The 17,704-nt window shown below is 37.3% G+C and overlaps 1 protein-coding gene across 2 annotated transcripts in view; it reads left to right on the top strand.

Annotated features, from left to right (window-relative positions):
• Window positions 1-1,395: 1,395 nt before the first annotated feature.
• CENPF (centromere protein F) overlaps window positions 1,396-17,704 on the top strand; it is an 80,804-nt gene continuing 64,495 nt past the window's right edge. Inside the window, exons 1-3 of one of the 2 annotated variants that reach the window (XM_037823881.1) lie at window positions 1,396-1,418; window positions 13,802-14,000; window positions 14,875-15,071. In XM_037823881.1, coding sequence (XP_037679809.1) covers window positions 13,839-14,000; window positions 14,875-15,071 — 359 coding nt within the window. In that variant the 5' untranslated portion in view covers window positions 1,396-1,418; window positions 13,802-13,838. Of the gene's footprint in view, window positions 1,419-1,522; window positions 1,563-13,801; window positions 14,001-14,874; window positions 15,072-17,704 lie in introns of those variants that run through there. The other variant, XM_037823873.1, reaches the window with a different exon arrangement.

The following is a 17,704-nucleotide window of genomic DNA, read 5'->3' as shown; positions in this document are numbered from 1 at the left end:
TAAAAGGAAAGGTTTGATCAGGTCTAATAGAAAGAGGCAGGAAAGTGAGAGCCGTTCAAGATTCTTGTTTGTGGGGCATAATTGAGAGAGTGAAGTTCCTCAGAAGCCAGGGGCTCTAGAACACAGGAATTGTTCAGCTTTAGGAAGATGTAGAAATACCTTTCCCATTGTTGTGGAGGGAACAATCGCTTTACATTTTGGCAAGTTCATAAATTTGGGTGGCTGGACTTTGAAGGCGTGCCTGCCAGACACCTTATATTTTCTCTGTGAAGTGGAGAGGTCATCTTCTGAGGTGAGAGTGTTACTAGGAAGTTACTAGGGATGCAAGATGAATTAAAATAGATTGTACTCTAAAAAGATTTTGAGTCTGATGGACCCAGACATAGACATAAACATAATAGAAGACATGGTGAAAAGTCCTAAAAGTGAAGCATAAACCAAGTTCTAGGGAAAATCTCGGAAATAGTTATTTCTAAGGGTGGGTGCAGATAGGGCGGCTTTATGAAGGAAATAGCATTTGAACTGGATACTGAGGGATGAGCAGAATTTCAGCAAGAAGAGGGAAAATGTAAGGGAGCAGTCTAGGTCTCAGAAAAAGTCCAATGAAAGGTAGACAGTCCATGGTGTGGAAAGTTTGGAAACTTTTGGGGGTCAGCAGCAAATTGTTAGGGATATATTAATTCAACAAATCACTGTTTTCTTACTACCTTCAGAAGTTTACTTATAGGCATATAGGAAAATAAAGCAAGTACAGAAAACACATAAACTAGCGGGCTTCATAAAAAGAAGCGATCACATCCAGTTTTTAAGATTCTTCTGGCTGCATTGTCTTACCCTTAGAAACCCTGCATACAAGTGTCCAGAATCTCCTCTTCAAAATTTGATCAGTAGTGGACAGCAGTTATAACGAGATCCTATATATCTAGATTCATATTCAAATTATTTAGCTTCTATGGTGCCTTCGTTAACTTTTCAATGAAATGAAGATGTTTTCCTCAAAGAATTGTTAAGAATGGCACTTAAGAATGGGTTGAAGAATGCAGGCAAGCATAGTACTAAATTATATATTTAGTGCTAAATTACATATTTAATAAATAGATATGTATGTGCAGTACATAAAAGTTTTCACGGCGCAGCACTGCCGCTGGTTGTAGGCGATAGACCACGCCCTCTTAATCTGAGGGCCCATACCCTAGCTTTTGCGAAAATAGCTGCTCAAAACAGCTGCAGCCTCAGCAACCGCACACTGTCTCCGCGTCCCGGCCGCAACAACAAAATATATTAATCCTAGGGCTGGCAGCTCGGATCACGAGGGCTTGATTTTTAAATCCATCCAGAAAACCCAATCAGAGGCGGCAGTCCAATTATGGGGACGCGGATTGGCCCGAAAGACGCTACATTGACCAATAAGCTTGGAGGTGAGTTTGATCGGGACCGGAAGCAGGCGAATCGGAGCGGGTGGCGGCCGCGGGCAGTTTGAATTAGGAACTGGGCTCTACCCCGAGGAGGCTGCGCGGGGACTGGACTCTCTGAGAGGCTGTTTCTCCGTCTCCGATAGCAAGGTGAGCGCCCGGCCTGGCGGCGGGCGTGGGGGAGCCAGTAGCTTTCTGCGGAATACACGGGGCAGGGATGCTTCCGGGATCGCACTCCAGACCCTGTAGGGACTGGACCGGCCCCTCTGAGCTGACACGACTGGGGTTTGAAGCTCCTGTCGCGACTGTGGGTGAGGTTCTAGGGTGTCGGTGCCCCTCTGCTTCTGGTGAAACTGGCCTCACACTTGTGTCGGGAGACCCTGCTGGGTCACGAACTCGTATTTTGGAAGACTCGGTTTCGTCCTTTGTAAGGTAAAAAAAATTGGCGATCACTAGATGTTTCCAAGCAGCGCTCTAAAACCAGGAATCAGTGGCTCCTATTTGAAATTCGGACACCGGTGCTTTGTTGCATTGAGAGAACGCAAGCTTGGATTTTCATCTGGGCTGCGGAGTGGTGTATGCATTGTTGATTACGAGAGCACTTCTCTCTTCTCTTCTTTTTCCTCCCACGTTTATTTAGATGCGCTTGTGTGCCAGGTTTCAGCTATGTGCTGAGTTTTAAGCAATAAATGACATGAATCTTGTCCTTGAGGAGCCTGGTCTAGTGAAGGAGGCAGGATTATCGCTCTGAGGCCCGGCCATGGCACGGTGGGCGGGGACTTGGTTTTCTCGGTGGACAGGGGGATTCTGGTAAAGAGAAAGCATGAAAACGGGCCTGAAGTGGTGTGTTGGGTTAGTCACACAAACTTCCAGGAGCACTTGAACGCTTGGATGATTCGGCCATATAGCGTGTCCTTCACATATTTTAGATAAAAAGGTAGACCGTTTTCTAGAGAGGAAGATAGACCCGCATATTTTCCTTGCAGGGACCTGACGTCCAGGGATTTTCTTCACCCCGCTTTCCTTCCCCCAACTTATATTTGAGATGCAAATGTGCTCTTTTGCCCCAGTACCCTGATATAGATGGTTGCTGGCTGATGCCTTGATGTGTCAAAGTCTGCTTTAATCACAGTTGGCTTAGGTGTGATTGTTTTATCTTAGACTTTGAAATGGAAAGGTATTCAACTTGCCAGTTTTCCTTCTGTTGATTTCTTTTGTCACCTTCTAAATTTTTAGCTCCTTTTAATATTTTGCTAGCTATGGCATTTTGCTGTAATGGTATCAGTGACTAGCTGAATTGTTTAGGATAAAGTTTTAGTATTGTGCCTCTTGGGTCTTGTACTCCCACCCCTGAATAAGTAGCTAAATTGGAATGGAAGGTGCCGTATATTGTGGCAAAGGTAAATTGTCCTTTGTTAGTGGAGAGGCATGAGGCATCTTCAGTAGTTTTTGTGCAAATAGTAGTGGAGTTTAAGATATATTCCAAGAAGTGAAGTTAAAACAAAACAAAACAAAACAAAAAACAAATCTGGAAGTGAAAACACAGCTTTCTAAGACTTTATATGTAAGTCATTAATTTTCTGAGATCTTTGCTCCTCCGTCTTAATTTTTAAACATCTTTTAAAAATCATTTTTAGTCCTTTCATCAACTCTTAGTTCTGTTAAAAAAATTTTATTGGGAAGATCGTTTGAAACAAAACACTAAAATGGGTTCTGGACTTCATTTAGTAAAAAATGAATTCTCACCCTCTTGCTAGAATAACTGCAAATTGAATCCTTTCTCTTTCATTGAAGTTTTAAAGGCTAATGAATAAAGAACAGTTGCCACACTATTTCCAGATGACTTACATTTCTTAAGATGTGCTTGAGGAGAGGGACCACTTCACTCTGCCATAGGCTGAAATACATACATTAAAAAAATGTTTTCAGAGACTAATAGAATAGCTAACATGTATAGACGGCTTACCAGGGTGTAAAGCTTTAATAATTTTTAACTCACTTCATCCTCAGGAGAACCATATGAAATTGCCACAATTATCATCCCCATTTTACAAATTAGGAAACTGAGGCACAAAGTGACTAAATAACTTGCCCAAGGTCACACGTATTTTAAATGGCTAAGATGGAATCTGAATCCAGGCTATACACCTGTTTGCTGGTCGAGGTATGTCTGGAGACTGACGTTACTGCCTTTTGGAATGATTCTGTCACTAATCTGGCATTTATTCTTCCTTCATTGTTTCAATAAAAGATAACTTTTTAGTAGGAGTTACCTGGAGGTACCTGTGCCATGAGAGACTATGACCGGGACATACGACCAAGCCAGGGATCTCAGGGAAGGCTTCCCAGAGGAAAAGGACTTGAACTGAAGGACAAAGTATGAGTGGGAATTAATAAAGTGAGAAGGGAAATAAGAGCATTTGCAAAATAGCTTGTTATGCATTTTATATATTTATAGGACCTATTTTACCTGACCACCTTATAGCGAAATATTCCTGTGAGCAATAGAAATCAGGTAGCCAAATAAGAAGTGAAAACTGAGAAATAAGAAAAATGGAATGCATGTGCAGACCAAACAAGCATATTATATACATCATAAAGTGATTGTTTTCACAGGATGGAGAAGACATTATACTTTGTTGTCTTTTTAAATAGGGAGTACTGAAGCTTGATCTTTTTCTTTTTATTAGAGAAGTTGTGGGTTTACAGAAGAATCATGTGTAAAATACAGGATTCCCATATACCACCCCACCACCAACGTGTTGCATTGGTGTGGAACATTTGTTATAATTGATGATAGCACATTTTGAGAATTGTACTATTAATTAAAATCTATTGTTTAACTTAGGTTTCACTGTGTAGTGATTTTTTAAAAAAATTTTCAATCTGTTATATATAAAATCTAACATTTCCTGTTTTAATCATATTCAGATTTCAGTGCTGCTATTGTGTTCACAGTGTTGTGCTACCATCACCACTATCCATTACCAAAATATTTCTATCATTCCAAATAGGAACCCTGTACATTTTAAGCCTTAACTCTTGCCCTCACTCCTGTAGCCTATATTCTAGATTCTGACTCTGAGTTTGCTTATTCTAATTGTTTCAAAACAGTGAGATAATACAATATTTGTCCTTTTGTGTCTGGCTTATTTCGTTCAATATGATGTCTTCAAGGTTCATCCATGTTGGTACATGTGTCAGAACTTCATTCCTTTTTTGGGCTTAATAATATTCCATTGTATGTATATACCACATTTTATTTGTCTATTCATTGGTTTTTGGACACTTGGGTTGTTTCCCTCTTTTGGTAATTGTGAATAATGCTGCTATGAATATTGTGCAAATGTCTGTTTGTGTCCCTGCTTTCATTTCTTCTAAGTATGTACCTAGTAACAGACTTGTTGGATCATATGGCAGTTCTATACTTAGCTTTCTGAGGAACCACCAAACTGCCTTGTAAAGTGGCTGCACCATTCTACATTCCCACTAGCAGTGAATAGTGTTCCTATTTCTCCACATCCTCTCCAGCACTTGTAGTTTTCTGTTTCTTTTAATGGCCATTCTAGTAGGTGTAAAATTATATCTCATTGTGGTTTTGATTTGCTTTTCCCTAATAGCTAGTGATGCTGAGCATCTTTTCATGTGCTTTTTAACTATTAGCATTTCCTCTTTGGAAAAATCTCTATTCAATCTTTTGCCCATTTTTAAATTGGTTTGTTTGTCTTTTTATTGTTGAGTTGAAGGATTTATTTATATAGTCTGGATATTAAACCCTTTTTGGATATGTAGTTTCCAAATATTTTCTCCCATTGAATAGGCTGCCTTTTCCCTTTCATGACAAAGAGCTTTGAAGCACAAAAGTATTCAATTTTGAGGAAATCCCATTTATCTATTTCTTTCTTTGCTTGTGTTTTGGGTGTAAGGTCAAAGAAACCATTGCCTACCACAAGATCTTGAAGATGCTTCCTTACATTTTCTTTTAGGAGTTTTAGGGTTCTAGCTTTAAGGTTTAGCATTTAGGTCTTTGACCCATTTTGAGTTAATTCTATAAGGTATGAGATATGGGTCCTCTTTCATTCTTTTGGATGTGGATGTCCAGTTTTCCTAGCACTATTTGTTGAAGACACTGTTCTGAACCAGTTGAGTGGATTTGACCACCTTTTCAAAAATCAGTTGACCATAGATGTGAGGGCCTATTTCTGAACTCTCAGTGTGATTCCACTGGTCAATATATCTATCCTTATGCCAGTAACATGTTGTTTGGGCAACTGTAGCTTTGTAATATGTTTTAAAGTCAGGAAGTAAGAATCCTCCAACTTCATTTTTCTTTCTCAAGATGTTTTTGGCTCTTCAGGGTCCCATGCCCTTCCAAATAAATTTGATGATGTGGTTCCATTTCTGCAAAGTAGGCTGTTGGAGTTTTGATTGGGATTACATTGAATCTGTAAATCAATTTGGGTAGAATTGACATCTTAATGATATTTAGCCTTCCCATCCATGAACATGGAATGTCCTTTCATTTATTTAGGTCTTTTAAAATTTCTTTTGGCAATGTTTTGTAGTTTTCTGTGTATAGATCCTTTATATCCTTGGTTAAATTTATTCCTAGATATTTGATTCTTTTAGTTGCTATTGCAAATGGATTTTTTTCTTGATTTCCTCCTCAGATTGCTCCTTACTGGTGTATAGAAACTTGATTTTTGCATGTTGATCTTGTATCTTGCTGCTTTGCAGAACTCATTTATTAGCTGTAGGAGCTATGTTGTAGATTTTGTGGGACTTTCTAAATATAGGATAATGTCATCTGCCAATTGTGAAAATTTTACTTCTTCCTTTCCAATTCGGATGGTTTTTATTTCTTTTTCTTGCCCAATTTCTCTGGCTAGAACTTCTAGCACAATGTTAAGTAACAGTGGTTATTTGTGGGCATCCTTGTTTTGTTCCTGATCTTAGAGGGAAAGCTTTCAGTCTTTTACCATTGAGTATGATATTAGCTGTGGGTTTTTCATACATGCCCTCTATCTTGATGAAGTTTCCTTCTCTTCCTATCTTTCAAAGTGTTTTTATCAAGAAAGGATGCTGGATTTTGTCAAATGACTTTTCTGCCTTAATTGAGATGATCATGTGGTTTTTCCCCTTCCTTTTGTTAATGTGATGTATTACATTAATTGACTTTCTTGTGTTGAGCCACCCTTGCATACCTGGGATAAATTCCACTTGATCATGTATAATTTTTCTAATGTGCTATTGGATTCTATTTGGCTACTATTTCTTTTTTTTTGAGGATTTTTGCATCTATATTCATTGGAGAAATTGGTCTGTAATTTTCTTTTCTTGTAGTATCTTTGTCTGGTATTGGTATTAGGGTGATGTTGGTTTCACAAAATGAGTTAGGTAGTGTTCCTTCCTTTTCAGTTTTTTGGAAGAGTTTGAGCAGGATTGGTATTAATTCTTCTTGGAATGATTGATAGAATTCACCTGTGAAGCCCTCTGGTCCTGGGCTTTTCTTTGTTGGGAGGTTTGTGATTACTAATTCAATCTCTTTACTAGTTATTGGTTTATTGAGATATTCTCTTTCTTTTTGAGTAATGTAGGTAGTTTGTATGTTTCTAAGAATTTGTCCATTTCATCTAGTGTATCTATTTTATTGGTGTATAGTTGTTCATAGTATCCTTTTATAGTCCTTTTCATTTCAGTGGAGTCATTAGTAATGCTCCCCTTTCCATTTCTGATTTTCATTATTTGTAGCCTCTTTCTGTTTTTTTTTTTTAATCTTCATTTTATTGAGATGTATTCACATACCACGCAGTCATACAAAACAAATTGTACATTCGATTGTTCACAGTACCATTACATAGTTGTACATTCATCACTTAAATCAATCCCTGACACCTTCATTAGCACACACACAAAAATAACAAGAATAATAATTAAAGTGAAAAAGAGCAATTAAAGTAAAAAAGAGCACTGGGTACCTTTGTTTGTTTGTTTGTTTGTTTGTTTCCTTCCCCTATTTTTCTACTCATGCATCCATAAACTAGACAAAGGGGAGTGTGGTCGTTATGGCTTTCCCAATCCCATTGTCACCCCTCATAAGCTCCATTTTTATACAATTGTCTTCAAGATTCATGGGTTCTGGGTTGTAGTTGATAGTTTCAGGTGTCTACCACCAGCTACCCCAATTCTTTAGAACCTAAAAAGGGTTGTCTATATTGTGCGTAAGAGTGCCCACCAGAGTGACCTCTCGGCTCCTTTTGGAATCTCTCTGCCACTGAAGCTTATTTCATTTCCTTTCACATCCCCCTTTTGGTCAAGAAGATGTTCTTCATCCCACAATGCCGGGTTTGTAGCCTCTTTCTTTTTAACTTTGTCAGTCTAGCTGAACATTTGTCGATTTTGCTGTTCTTTTCAAAGAGCCAACTTTTGGCTTTGTTTACTCTATTTTTTTTTTTCCTATTTCATTTACGTCTTGTGGAATCTTTGTTATTTCCTTCCTTCTGCTTGCTTTGGGTTTAGTTTGCTCTTCTTTTTCTAGTTCTTCCAGAGGTTATGTCTCTGATTCGAAGTCTTTCTTCTTTTTGAATGTAAGCATTTAGAGCTATAAATTTCCTTTTCACCACTGCCTTCACTGCATCCCATAAATTTTGATATGTTGTATTCTCATTTTCATTCGCCTCAAGAAATTTCCTAATTTATCTTGTGATTTCTAATTTAATCCATTTGTTGTTTAAGAGTATGTTGCTTAATTTCCACATATTTGTGAATTATCCATTTCTCCCTCTGTTAATGATTTCTAGCTCTATTCTGTTGTAGTCAGAGAACATACATTGTATGATTTCAATATTTTTGAATTTATTGTGACTTGTTTTATGATCCCACATATGGTCTATCCTAGAGAATGATCCATGTGCACTTGAGAAGAATATGGATTCAATTTTCGTAGTGTGCAGTATTCTATATATGTCTGTTAGGTCTGGTTGGCTTAGTGTATTATTCAAATCCTGTTTCCTTACTGGTCTTCTGACTAGATGTTCTATACACTACTGAGAGTGGTATGTTAAAATATTCTATTGATTTATATGTGTCAGTTTCTCCCTTCCATTCTGTCAGTTTTTGCTTCATATGTTTTGGAACTCTCCTGTTTGGTGCATATATATTTATAATTGTTACATTTTACTGTTGAATTTTCCCCTTTATCAGTATATATCTGTCCAAGTGGTTTTTTTAATGCTTTTTTTTGTTGTGAACTTTAACATATATACAGAACAGTGATAACTTTCAAAGTACAATTTAACAAGTAGTTAGAGAGCAAATTTCAAAGAATGTCATGGGTCACAGTTCCACAACTTCAGCTATTTCCATTATTGTAACATATAACATGCATACAGGAAAGTGTTAACTTTCGATGTACAGCTCAAAAACAGTTATATAGGTAATTTCAAAAATTGTTATGGGTTACAGTTCCACAGTTTCATTTCTTTCCTTATGAAATATAGAGTATAGACAGAAAGTTGAAGACTTTCAAAGCACAATTCAACATGTAACTGTAGAGCAAATTTCAAAAAGTGTTACAGGTTACAATTCCACCATGTCATTTACATCCTTCTAGCTATTCCAACACCCCAGCATCTAAAAAAATATAGATAAATATATATATGCATATATATGTATATATTTATTTATATACAGTTTCAGTATTCATAGACCTTTGTTAAATCTTATCTTGTTTGTTGCTATCCCTTCCTCTCACTTAATCTCTTTCTCCATCTTCAGGGGCATCTAGGCAGTGAGCACCCTAACTTGTTCATATTGAAAGGAGATGTCGAAAGTATGGGGAAGGGTCTGCATCTGATTATTCTTCTTAAAGAGGTTGTTGCCTCTGGTTTTTAGGACTTATCTGACATAGGAACACTCCAGTGGATTTAAGTTTCTGAGAGATAAAACTTAGCAAGTTAATCTTTTACAGAATCTCAGGTAGGGACCTAGGTATTTGGGGACTACTTTTGGTAAGGGCCTGGCATACTGTTGTCCAAATTGTTTTTGACTTAAAGTCTATTTTATCTGATATTAGTATGGCCACCCTAGTTCTCTTTTGGTTACTATGTGCATGGTATATTTTTTCGCATCCTTTCACCCTCAACCTACTTATATCTTGACTTTAAGGTGAGTCTCTTGTAGATTACGTATGCTGGGTTGTGCTTTTTTAAATCCATTCTGCCAATCTCTGCCTTTTGACTGAAAAGTTTAATCCATTTACATTTAAAGTCACTACTGGAGAGTTTAATCCATTTACATTTAAAGTCACTTCTGCTATTTTGCTATTTAACCTTTGTAAGTCTGGTACCTTTTTTTGTTCATCACTTACGTTAATGTTTACTTTTATATTTATTTGCTTTTTTGTGTTGTACCATATTGAGTGCCTTCTAACTTCTATCTAGATATATGTTTTAAAATCTATTTTCCTGCTGGTTACCATGGGGATAAAATTTAACATCCTAAATATATAACCATCAATAGCATGCATATATACCTTTTCTTTTTCTTTTTTTTTTTCCAATACATGTTTATTGTTAAAGCAATACTGTAGCAACACTAAGGTATGAAAAACAGAAAGTTGATCTGAAATATCATCTGAACACAACTGTTATAAATAAGATACGTCCATCTTAGTTACAAATCTTTGTCTACTTTTCTTATTATTTCCTGAGACTATATCCCTAGAGGAAGCATTATTGGATCTAAGAGCATGGGCATTTTTTAGGACTATTGATACATTTTGCTGGGTCGCTTTCCAGAATTAGTGTTTATCACTTCATTGTTATTTATTTTTGCTAAACCCTCAGTCCTAGACCCCTCCTGGCACACAACCAAGTTCATCACATATCTGTGGACTGAGTGAATAAAACCTTTCCATGGTGTCTGATGCGTAAAGAGCTCCACAAATGTTATTCATATTATCATCATAATTATAAGCATCCTCGTCATTATTAATGTATGTAAAGCTGTTTTGTCTAGAAAAATAAGTGGGAAAATGTAGAGAGCCCCCTTTACTATCAACATGTACTATTCAATTTCACTGCACAGCACAGAGAAGATTGGCAATGAGGAGGCATCTGAATAAAACAATGGTTTGATGGCAGGAGAGGGTATATGGGTCCTTTCCTGAATGCTGTTTCCCCATGGGTTATTGCACGGCCTCCCTTACCCTTTGTGTTGTTATCTCATTTACATTTATTTGAATATTAATGATGTGAACATCTCTTTAAATATTTACTAGACATTTATTTATCTTCCTACAAGTTATCTGTTTATTTCCTTTAACACTATCCACTGGGGTCTTTATATTGCTTCAGTCAATTTGTTTGAGCTCTTTATTTATTAAGGCTATCACATTTGTTGCAAAAATTTTCCTATTTGTCTTTTAATTGTGTCAATGTTTTGTATATACCTTTTCTATACCTCTCTGTCCCCCCACCATTTTTTTTTGTACTTGTTACCACTTATATCTTTGTACAGTGGATGTCCAAAAGCCTAGATTTATCATTACTTTTTATGCAGTTGCATATTAGTACCTGCAGGAAGTAAGAAGTGGACTTACATACCACACAATACAATAAATAATACTGGCGTTTATAATTACCCAAATGGTTGTCTTTACAGCAGCTCTCTGTTTCTTTATGCTGCTTTGAACCACTGTCTAGTGTCCTTTCCTTTCAGTCTGAAGAACTCCCTTAGCATTGCTTGTAGGGCTGGTCTAGTGGTGATGAACTCCCTCAGCTCTTGTTTATCTGAGAATGTTTTAATCTCTCCCTTACTTTTTTAAAAAATTCAGTTTTGTTGAGATATATTCACATACCATACAATCATCCATGGTATACAGTTAGCTGTTCACAGTACCATTGTATAGTTGTGCATTCATAACCCCAGTCTAGTTTTGAACATTTTCCTTACACCAGAAAGAATAAGAATAAAAAATAAAGGTAAAAAAGAACACCCAGATCATCCTCTCCATCCCACCCTATCTTTCATTTAGTTTTTGTCCCCATTTTTCTACTCATCCATCCATACACTGGATAAAGGGAGTGTGATCCACAAGATTTTCCAATCACACTGTCACCCCTTGTAAGCTACATAGTTATACAATCATCTTCAAGAGTCAAGGCTACTAGGTTGGAGTTTGATGGTATTTACTTCTAGCTATTCCAACACACTGAAACCTAAAAAGGGATATCTATATAGTGCATAAGAATGCCCACCGGAGTGACCTCTTGACTCCATTTGAAAACTCTCAGCTAGTGAAACTTTATTTTGTTTCATTTTGCTTCCCCCTTTTGGTCAAGAAGATGTTCTCATCTCCCTCACTTTTGAAAGTGTCTAGCCGGATATAAAATTCTTGGCTGGCAGATGCTTTCCTTCAGCACTTTAAGTATTTCACTGCATAGCCTTCTTTCCTCCATGATTTCTGATGAGAAATTGGCACTCAATCTAATTGGGACTCCCTTGTATGTAACATGCTGTTTTTCTCTTGCAGCTTTTAGAACTCTGTCCTTGTCCTTTGCATTTCATAGTGTAGTCAATATAGACAGGATATGTTTTTCTACATGTTTAACCTGTTTGGTGTTCTCTGAGCTTCTTGGATGTACATATTCATGTCTTTTCCTAAGTTTGGTAAGTTCAGTCATTATTTCTTGGTCTATTCCTTCTGCCCCTTTCTCTCTTTCTTCTCTTTCTGGGACTCCTGTAATGCATATATTGGTGAATTTGATGGTGTCTTAGGCTATTTATGCTTTTACTATTTCTTTTTTCTTTCTGTTCCTTAGCCTGATTCATTTCAAGTGTCTTGCCTTCAAGTTCCCTGACTGTTTCTTCTGCTAGCTCCAATCTGCTCTTGAAACCCTCTTGCACATTCTTCATTTCAGTTATTGTGGTCTTCAACTCCAGTAGTTCTGTTTTGTTCCTTTTTTAAATTTCTGTCTCTTTACTTAGACTCTCATATTGTTCATTCATTGCTTTCCTGATGTCCTTTAGTTGTTTCTCTGTACTTTCCTCATATCTTTGAGCATTTTTAGGATTTTTTTTTCCAAGACTTTGTTTGGTATATCCATATTTTCATCCTCATTGGTGTTTTCTTTATTTTTATCCTCTTCTTTTGGTTGGGCCATCATTTCCTGTTTCTTTGTCTTGCACTCTGTTGTACACTGTATATTTTAATATTTTAAAATATTAACTCTGGGATTTACTCACATGGATGTCTGTTTCTTGGTTTTGTAAACAGCTGGTGATAAGACAGAGATTTTCTTGAGCTTCAGCCTCCCTATCAGGAAGGTCTGCCCAAAGCAAATTCAGTGTGCAGGATTTTCCCAGCCTTTCTGGGCCTCTGTCTTGTCCTGGGCTTTTGCTTGTTAATTATTTTGTAGTTCCCCTATTTACAGGACTTTGGTTATCCATCTGTTTCCCAGGAGACAGACCTCCCTCTCTTGGCTATTTGATGCCGACTGGCCTTTGTCCCAGACTGTCCACCTCTATAGTTTTTTACACCCATTTCATTGCCTCAAGTTCCTTTTGCTTGGAGGGCAAATTCTGGGAGGAGGGTAATCCCAGAGAGGACTTCCCCAAGTCAGTCTTTCCCAGCCAAAACAGGGCCAGTGACCCACGAAGGTTCCAAATTGCCTTTGGGGGATCAGGAAGGGCAACCAAAGCTTCTCCAATGTCTTCCCATAGCTGAGCTTTCCTGGCCTCCCCAGCAAATGCAGTCCTTTTGTTAACTGTCCCCTGCAGTCCTGAGGAAGTGCTGCATCTTTAAATCTCCACTGCCTCTGGCCCCTGTCAGGGGAAAGTTGAAATAATGGCTGCCACAGCCTTTGTCAGGACTGGGTTGAAACAATGGCTGCCCTTGGAGCGGTGACCCAGCTGCTTTTGATCTGAATGTCCTAATCAAAACCTGTGATCAGTGATCCATCGTGCCCAACCATATTCTTGGAGAAGAGGATTTTTATGTCTCTTTATGTCATTAGCAAGCAACCCAGGGGTTGGACCCCAAAGCAGCCTGCTGTGAGAGTGGGGAATGGGTGCTGGTAGCCGCCCTGCGGAGAGAGCAACGTCCAGTTCTTTACCATAATTTATCTGCCTCTTCTTCCCACTCTTCCTTGGATGCTGTACAGTGTTCTTCTGGCCTCTGGGCTTTCAAAATAGTTGTTTCAAATAGTCCCTGTCTGTTTAGTAGTTGTTTTTGTGGGATGACTGAGTCCTGGAGCTCCCTACCCACTATTTTCCCTGGAAGTCTTGAAACTTGATTCTTAGAGGTGTTTCTGTAGATGAGCTAGTCTCTGATAGGTCAAGTTTTCTTATACTACAGTAAGACTAATGGTTTGTTCATTCTTTTTCAGTTTAATTATAAATGTTTGAATTATAAAGGAGAACAAAATGAGCTGGGCTTTAGAAGAATGGAAAGAAGGCCTGCCTACAAGAGCTCTTCAGAAAATTCAAGAGCTTGAAGGACAGCTAGACAAACTAAAGAAAGAAAGACAGCAAAGGCAGTTTCAACTTGAAACTCTGGAGGCTGTACTGCAGAAGCAAAAGCAGAAGGTAATATCATTGGAACTATAGTATTAAAATTAAAATTAAAATTAAAATTATTTACTATAAAAATAATTAATTTTCAATAATTATTCGGATTAGTTATTTCATCTTGGTGTTTGAAATTTAGAGAAACATGATTTTGCTTTCTTCAGGTGGTAATTCCCCCCTTTCCTTTTCTGGTCATTTTAATTTTAATTGCTTTAATTTCCTCCATCTTCTGTCCTCATTTCTGCTTACCTGCTAATATTTAGGGCTACTGAGTTTCATTTTAACTTCCACTTGGGACCATAAATTGGAATTACTTTTGCATTATATACCAACAAAGCCAAAACTCTCTGGCCCTGCATCTACAGACATTATTATTAACAGCATTTTCCAGTCTAAGTGGATATTGCTTTCTGAGAGGAGGCTTTTCACCTTGGAATTTCTAAACCTCTTAAACAGTACTTCTTTCTTTTCTCCACGTTAGCCAACTAAGTGGTGATGCAATCATTGCTTCTAAAATGTTGTTGGGAGAATTTTCCAGTTTCTCATGATAACTGGCTTTAGCAGCTGTACTTGGAAATTCTTAAGGGAGGTTTATAGGTTTTTGTTTTTTGATGTTTTAATTCTTGAAAGGATAATAAAGTTTCCCTTTCCTCGGGTGGTTTTATGCAAACCTGATTTAAGACAATGTAATAAATGATTCTGTAGAACTTTTCTACCTATAGGCTTCAAAGTGTGGTCACATAAGATTTCTGTGTTCATAAAGCATTGACATCTGGATTATTACAGCTATAGCTGAGAAAATTAGTAATCAATGTTAAACTCATATTTACAAATAATACTTGGTGAATTCAAGAAATAAAAGAACTATTTCCTTTTGAATGATCCCTGATAGGTTGAAAATGAAAAAACCGAGGGCACAAATCTGAAAAGAGAGAACCAAAGCTTGATGGAAATGTGTGAAAATCTGGAGAAAACCAAGCAGAAGATTTCTCATGAACTTCAACTCAAAGAGTCACAAGTGAATTTCCAGGAGGGGCAACTGAATTCATGCAAAAAACAAATTGAAAAACTGGAACAGGAACTTAAAAGGTAATTTTTTTCAGTGGTATTTATATGGGTATTTTTTGTATGTGTTCCTCAGATGCATTTATTTTTTCCTTTAACATTAGAATTATTATAATTGCAATATTTCTTTTTTCTGGTGGAAGAAGAATGATTTGAGGAGGATTAATTATTTTCTCATATAATTAATCCTGTTATTCCATGACTCAGTATTATATAAATTCGTCAAATTGTTGCTTACTTATTCATTTATTCATTCAATATATGTTTATTCAGCAGCTACTTTGTGCCAGATGCTGTTTGTCACTGGGTGATACAATAAAGAATACTGAAACTATCAACAGTGGTTACTGCTTTTTCTTTTTACTTTACTTCATATTTTTGAGTGGTTGGAATTTTTTAATGAGCATGCTGTTAATTGATCAGCCTAGTGGAAAATAAAAGGGGAAAAAAACAAGGTACGCATGGTACCTGTTCTCATGGATTTTACTCAGGAGTGGAATATATGGGCACATAAATTTGCAATTTCTATTTAGTGTTATAGGTGGACATATAGGATACTGAGGGAGCATATGGTAGGGGGGAGTGTTAAGAAAGTGACATCTATGCTGATTCTTAGATTCTGGGTAGAATTGGGCAAGAAGAAGGATCTCAACCATTCTGAGAAATCTGGATGTCCAGGGAACCAAAAGTAGTTCAAGAAAGAATTAAGTGAGCAGAATCAGTGGTGGGAGATGAGGCTAGACAACCAAAAAGGGCCTTGAAAATCCTCACAAGGAGTTTGGGATTTATCTTTGGGCCAGTGGGAAGCTATTGAATGGTTTAAACATGGGAATACCATGATGCAATGTGTATGTAGAAAGATCACCATGACTGTAGTGTGGAGAGTCGTTTAGAGGGAACAAGGCTGGAGGCAGGGAGATCCTTCAGGGGAGAGAATAAAAGGGCCTGAACTTGGGTGGTGGCTGTGGGAATGGAGAGAAATAGAAATATGCAAAAATTATTTCTGAAGCAGAATGAACAGGTCTTGGTGATTGGTTGGATGTGGGGATAGGGAAGTAGAGGAGAAAAAAGATGCTTTCTAGGATTCAGGCCTGGACGGATGGGTGGAAGTGCCATTCATGGAGAAAGAACACAGAGATCGGGGAGGATGGGATGATGTCATTTTTGGACATTGGATTTGAGGTCTCTGGCAGACATTGAATAGAAATGACCAGTAGACAGGTATGATATATAGGTCTGAAACAAGAGAGACAGTTCTGGACGTGTGTGTATATATATATATATATATATATATATATATATATATATATATAGCTATCAGCATATAATTGAAGACACAGGAATGATTTGGATCATTTACAAAAAGTGTGGAGAGTAAGAAGATCTACTATGGAACCTCGAGAAACACCATCATATAAAGGAGTGAGAGGTAGAAAAAGGAGGCTTCAAAGAAAACTAAGAAGTCAGAAAGGCTGAAAGAAAACCGGCAGACTATGATATACCTGAAGTCAAGAGGAGAGAAGTTAAAGAAAGAAGGAGCAATCATCTCAAAATGCTACAGAGGAATCAAGCAAGATAAGACTATTGGATTTAGCAACACAAAGGATATTGAAGACCTTGGAGACAGTTTCAGTGGTGGAGTAGGTATGGAGGCAAAGGAGGGATTGGAAGGTGAGGAAATGATGTCAACTTTCAGAGAAATTTTGCTGTTAGGGGAGGAGTATATGAACAGGATTGGGTATGGTGAGACATGTTTTATTAAAAAGGGGAGAGAGTTTTGAGTATATTATGTATCTTGATTATAAGAACTAGAATTGATGGAGAAGTTAATAGAAATGAAATAAGAAAGAATCAGACCTGGTCCCTGAGAAAATGCGAGCTGATGGGCCTCTAACATGGGATGGATTAGCTTTAGACAATATGTTTTTTATATTTACATTATAAAGGGAGGAGAGGAAGAAAAGAGGTGAATATGAACAGAGAGTCAAGATTGAAAAGATGAAAGGAAGTTAAAGTGTAGCTTATATGGTTGGTTTATGTTTTCTTTGATGGAAATGATAGACAGGACTAAGGAACACAAAAAGATCTAGGAGCATCGGGTCTAGCTGAGGTTGGAGACCAGGAATTTACAGAGGAACCAATCTATAGGATAGTGTGTTTTGTTTTTTCATTCTTTAGCATCTGGGATGTAAGTACTGAGAAGGTGAACAGATGAATTTGAGTTGTTTTTGTCCAGGGAAATAGGATAGAAGATGATGGAATGATTGAGGATATTGGGAAGAGAGTGGTTGAAGTATTGTGCCTCTCCATGGAATCTAGCTGTAGAGGGAGGGAAGAGAAGTCAAGAAGACATGCCTACTGAGAAATCTGAGATCCTCATCTTCCATCTTAAGCATTACAAAGTCAGTTTGTCTCTTTCATTACCATATTTAAGTCATAAAAAATGATTTATTATTACTTGTTCATCAAAGAAAATCCCCACTTAGAGGTGTTTATCCAAAATAAATCTATTGGAATCTAAATAAGCACTGCTAATTTATAAATGGTACCTCCTTGTTCTAATAGCAGAATTTTTTAAAATAACAAAGGCTGAATAAAACTAAAGGACTTCAACAACAGCAAATTGCCCCATTGTTGATTCTGTGAATGCATACTCA

This window comes from Choloepus didactylus, chromosome 2 (genome assembly GCF_015220235.1).
Source record: "Choloepus didactylus isolate mChoDid1 chromosome 2, mChoDid1.pri, whole genome shotgun sequence".
NCBI lineage: Eukaryota > Metazoa > Chordata > Mammalia > Pilosa > Megalonychidae > Choloepus > Choloepus didactylus.
The sequence above is the reverse complement of the archived record's forward strand: the minus strand, read 5'-3'. Positions and strand labels throughout refer to the sequence as shown.